The 4,028-nt window shown below is 32.9% G+C and overlaps 1 protein-coding gene across 1 annotated transcript; it reads right to left on the bottom strand.

Moving 5' to 3' along the window:
* Window positions 1-1,163: 1,163 nt before the first annotated feature.
* On the bottom strand, window positions 1,164-2,459 carry LOC107873456 (transcription factor ICE1-like). The gene is made up of 2 exons (XM_047414726.1): window positions 2,372-2,459; window positions 1,164-2,265 (listed from the first exon to the last, which is right to left on the bottom strand). The coding sequence occupies exon 2, from the start codon at window positions 2,090-2,092 to the stop codon at window positions 1,520-1,522; it is 573 nt and encodes a 190-aa protein (XP_047270682.1). The 5' UTR covers window positions 2,093-2,265; window positions 2,372-2,459; the 3' UTR covers window positions 1,164-1,519.
* Between the last annotated feature and the right edge of the window lie 1,569 nt (window positions 2,460-4,028).

The following is a 4,028-nucleotide window of genomic DNA, read 5'->3' as shown; positions in this document are numbered from 1 at the left end:
TTTGGTTCATTTTGAGCCCCTGAGTATGTCCCAAAAGCATCCCTGACCATCTCACTATATCGTGAACTTTCAACATTATTCTGAAAAGCAAAATTATTATCAGCACTACTCTCTCCATGAGTTGTCCACACAGTATAATTCAACATAAAACCCTGCTGATAAAGATGTAATGCAATAACATCTGGACTCAATAACTTGCAATACTTGCAATTCCAACAAGGACACCTAATTGTCCCTTCAGTAAGAAAATCATTAAGTGTCATTGCTTTAGAAATAAATCCAGCTACCCCAGCTTTATATTCCTCCCTCAACCCCACACGGTTAGGATAAAGTCTATTATGCATCTATGTACGATCTTTATTTTCCATCTACACAAGAACGACAATAATAATAATAGAGAAGAGAAACAAAAACAATAACAGGTTTGTTTAGAGATGCTACTACGCAATGGACACAAGAAGAAAACCAAGAGATTCAATACAACATAGTAAAACAGCTAGCACCAAACCTTTTGTTTGTGTCTCTAAAATGATATCATTACAACTGGTTCAACACCATCATTCAATGAATGAGGAATTATTGGATGTAACAAAATGAAAGCAACCTACGAATACACCTATGTCCAAAATTTATTAATATCTCATAATATGCCAAACAGAAGAAAAACACTCTTCTAGTCTCTGCCTACTGTATATGCCTAATATTGTCTAAAGGTCAAAATAACTTTTAACACCATTTTCTTAAAATCAACCTATTTATTCAACAGAAAGAAGACAAACAATTAAGTCACAAGAATTGATAGGCATATGCATAGACCTTAGGTGTGATATTTGAAGTAATATGCTCATTCCTGGAAACATACCGAGAAACTTTATTTGCTTTTGTTCTGCCTATATTCAAACCCTTTTAAGCTTGTTATGCATTATATAACCAATAAAACTAAAGACAACCAAAAAGAAATGGATGAAACTGATAAACTTTTGAGTTCTACATTTCTGGACCTGTTGATAAGAAAGGGAGTAATGGAATGCAAAGCCAAAAAGGGAGCAAGTCACAAAACAGATAACTAGCATTAGAATCTCACAAACCTGTTGATGAGAAAGGGGATGAATAACTGCACACTGCCTTCCAAGCAGCAGTTAGAAGTAATGGAATGCAAATCCTGGACCTGAATAAAACACAAGTATGAGAGTCATATAGACAACTCGATGACAACTCAATATTGATGCCAATGGTTTTCTTTCTGTCATGGCTAATGATAAGGGTATAGGAAAGCAGGAAAACCCCCTTTTAAAACTAAAGAATATAACAATTCTCATAGTTTCTTATCTAATAGTAGAGGCCAAATTTTATATACCAAAATTAAAGTCGTATTCAGTGATTAATCTACATTGATCTTTACAATAGCTTGCATAGTGATATAACAAGAAACTATAGAAACAAAAGATAAGTAACACCAATAGGTTTGAATCAAACAAATCATCAGTTTATCATCTATGTGTATAACCGACTATATACTCTAAATGTAGAAAATGTCTATCTCCAGCATAAATTTGAACGTAGAAAGCACAATGCTAGTTACTACGTTCCCTTTCTGATCAACTCCAGTAGTAACAATGCTAGTTGTGTTTGAACTATTTCCACTAGTTTTGGTACTTTCTTCCACCATGGTAGCTGAGTTTTTGACTAAATCGTCTGAATCAGAATTCAGAGTTGAAACAGTAACACTCAAATCATCAAGATCATCACTATTACTGAATTTCCTCTTCCTTTCACTCACTTTATGCACTTCCTTATCGCTCGAAGATTGGCCTATTTCAGTACCCAAAACCCCCAAATTTCCACCATTATTCTCTAAGTTTTTTCTAAGTACAACCCTTTTTTGGAACAGTGTTGGTTGTTCACCAATCAATGCAAAGTTATCAAGAGGCTTTAACAACTTAGACCTATTAAGGATTAACGAATTGCCAACACTCTCGTTGCCAGAATTAACCCCAAACCCAATTGAACCAAACCCATCGATTGCTTGAGGCATTAGAAGCATATTAGAACAAGCAAACTGAGGAAAAAAACTTAAACTGTTCTGCCCCATTTGGTTCTGTGAGCTTAAATCATGAAATCAAAGCTATTCTCCAATGGGTTGCTCGACAACCCACTGAGAAAAGGAGGAGTAGTAGACTTGGGTGGCATGGAAAAGTTTACCTGAGAGGGGTCAAGATTGTTGAAACCAGAAGATAAAAAATAAGATGATGGAGAATCAACAGGCTGATACAGAAGCAAATTGTTGTTATCAAGTCGGAGTAGATGACATGTTGAACTTAAAATTGTGTAGCCAAATCCAAACAACTAAAATCGGAGAAAGGAATTTTACCTTAGAGAACAAAATTTAAGCAGCACCATCGCCGGTCACCGTCGTCTTTGCCTTGTCACCACTTTGTAACTGTCGTCATCACCGTCAGTTAGAGAGAAGGGTTTAGAGAGAAAGAGAGATAGTGACAGTGAGATTAGGAAAGTGGAGAAGGGTTTGGATGTTGTATTTATATTTTATATTCCGACCACCCCGGTCGGATAAAAATATAAGATATTTAATAATTTATATTTTTTGACTACATTAGTCGGATAAACTTTTAACATATTTAATAATTAATTTATTATTTCCGAATACATCAGTTAGTTATCTATTTAATATAATTATTTAATAATTAAATATAACAGTTCGACTATAGCGATCAAGTAATTTTTAATAAATTTAATTATTTAATATTTTCGACTACATCAGTTGGTTATATATTTAATAAAATTTTATATTATATTTAATTATTTAATCATTAAATATAATTCTATGACAAATACGATTAGGTAAAAATTTAATATATTTAACTATTTATAATTTCTGACTACAACAGTCGAAAACATTTTTGGTACATTTAATTATTTAATATTTCCGACTACATCAGTCGGATATATATTTAATACAATTTAATTGTATATTTAAATTAATTATTACTATTTTATTATATATTTAAATTAATTAATACAATTTAATTATGTATTTAAATTAGTGATTTATAAACTTTTCGACTACAGTAGTCGGAATTATATTTCCCTGAATTTACCATCAAATTGTATGACTGTTGTCTTCGAAATAGTCTCAAAGAAATATTTGATAAAATATAAAAATTAAAAATTAAATTTCTGACTGAAGTAGTCGGAAATTTTTTGATTGATTATTTTCAGTCAAAATTTGTAGTCGAAAAAAACTGAATTTCTGGTAGTGACGATGTTAGTTGCAGTTTACCCATTTTTGACAAATTGCCCATTTTGTAACATAAAAAAATTATTGTCCGTTTTAGCTCCTAGAATTGAAATAGTGTCCCTTTTAGCTCCGGACTTGCATACACCAACTTTTGGAGGGGTTACTCATTATTGAGTGCCCCAACAATTCTAGATTCAAATTTTTAATGTTTGTAAATAGTTGGCTAAATACGTGGATCAAGTTCTTGGGCATGGTTGCTAGCACTTAGGTACTGTAACCAGGCCTGCGGAGTTTAGCACTAACTAAGGCTGAATACACGATATTTTAAGATGTTTACATTTTCTTTTGTTGGTGAGAATTGTGAAGTGAGATATTATATATGTAGAGAACCATAGTCGAGCTTGAGCTCCCTTGTTTTGGAAATCTAATCATGGAAAATGTAAATGATTCATTTATATTTATTTTGTTAGTGTGAAAATTATAAAGTGGATCTTAGCTCTGAGTATTATGCACTACATGAGAGCCCAGCTTGAGTATCAGTGTAGAACTCACAATATTGTAGTATGATAGTATCTGTAATGCTCACTTGTTCAGGCAGTCTTATTGTTTTCATCATGAAAATTTGCAGTTGGACATCTCTAGCGGTCTAATTTGGGTGTTTGATTATGACTTTTTTCACCAAGCGAGTCGTCGTGACTTCCAAGTGGATGAGGTCTCTCTTTCCCTCACCTCACCTTTTAAGAGTATTGCTTGTGGCCATTTGGGACCTTCA

The sequence above is a fragment of the Capsicum annuum genome, chromosome 6 (assembly GCF_002878395.1).
Source record: "Capsicum annuum cultivar UCD-10X-F1 chromosome 6, UCD10Xv1.1, whole genome shotgun sequence".
NCBI classification, from domain to species: Eukaryota; Viridiplantae; Streptophyta; class Magnoliopsida; order Solanales; family Solanaceae; genus Capsicum; species Capsicum annuum.
This window is presented reverse-complemented; position numbering and strand designations above follow the sequence as displayed.

Excerpts from the sequence above, each read along its gene's own strand:
- LOC107873456 (XM_047414726.1), bottom strand. The coding sequence starts at position 2,092 with ATGGGGCAGAACAGTTTAAGTTTTTTTCCTCAGTTTGCTTGTTCTAAT.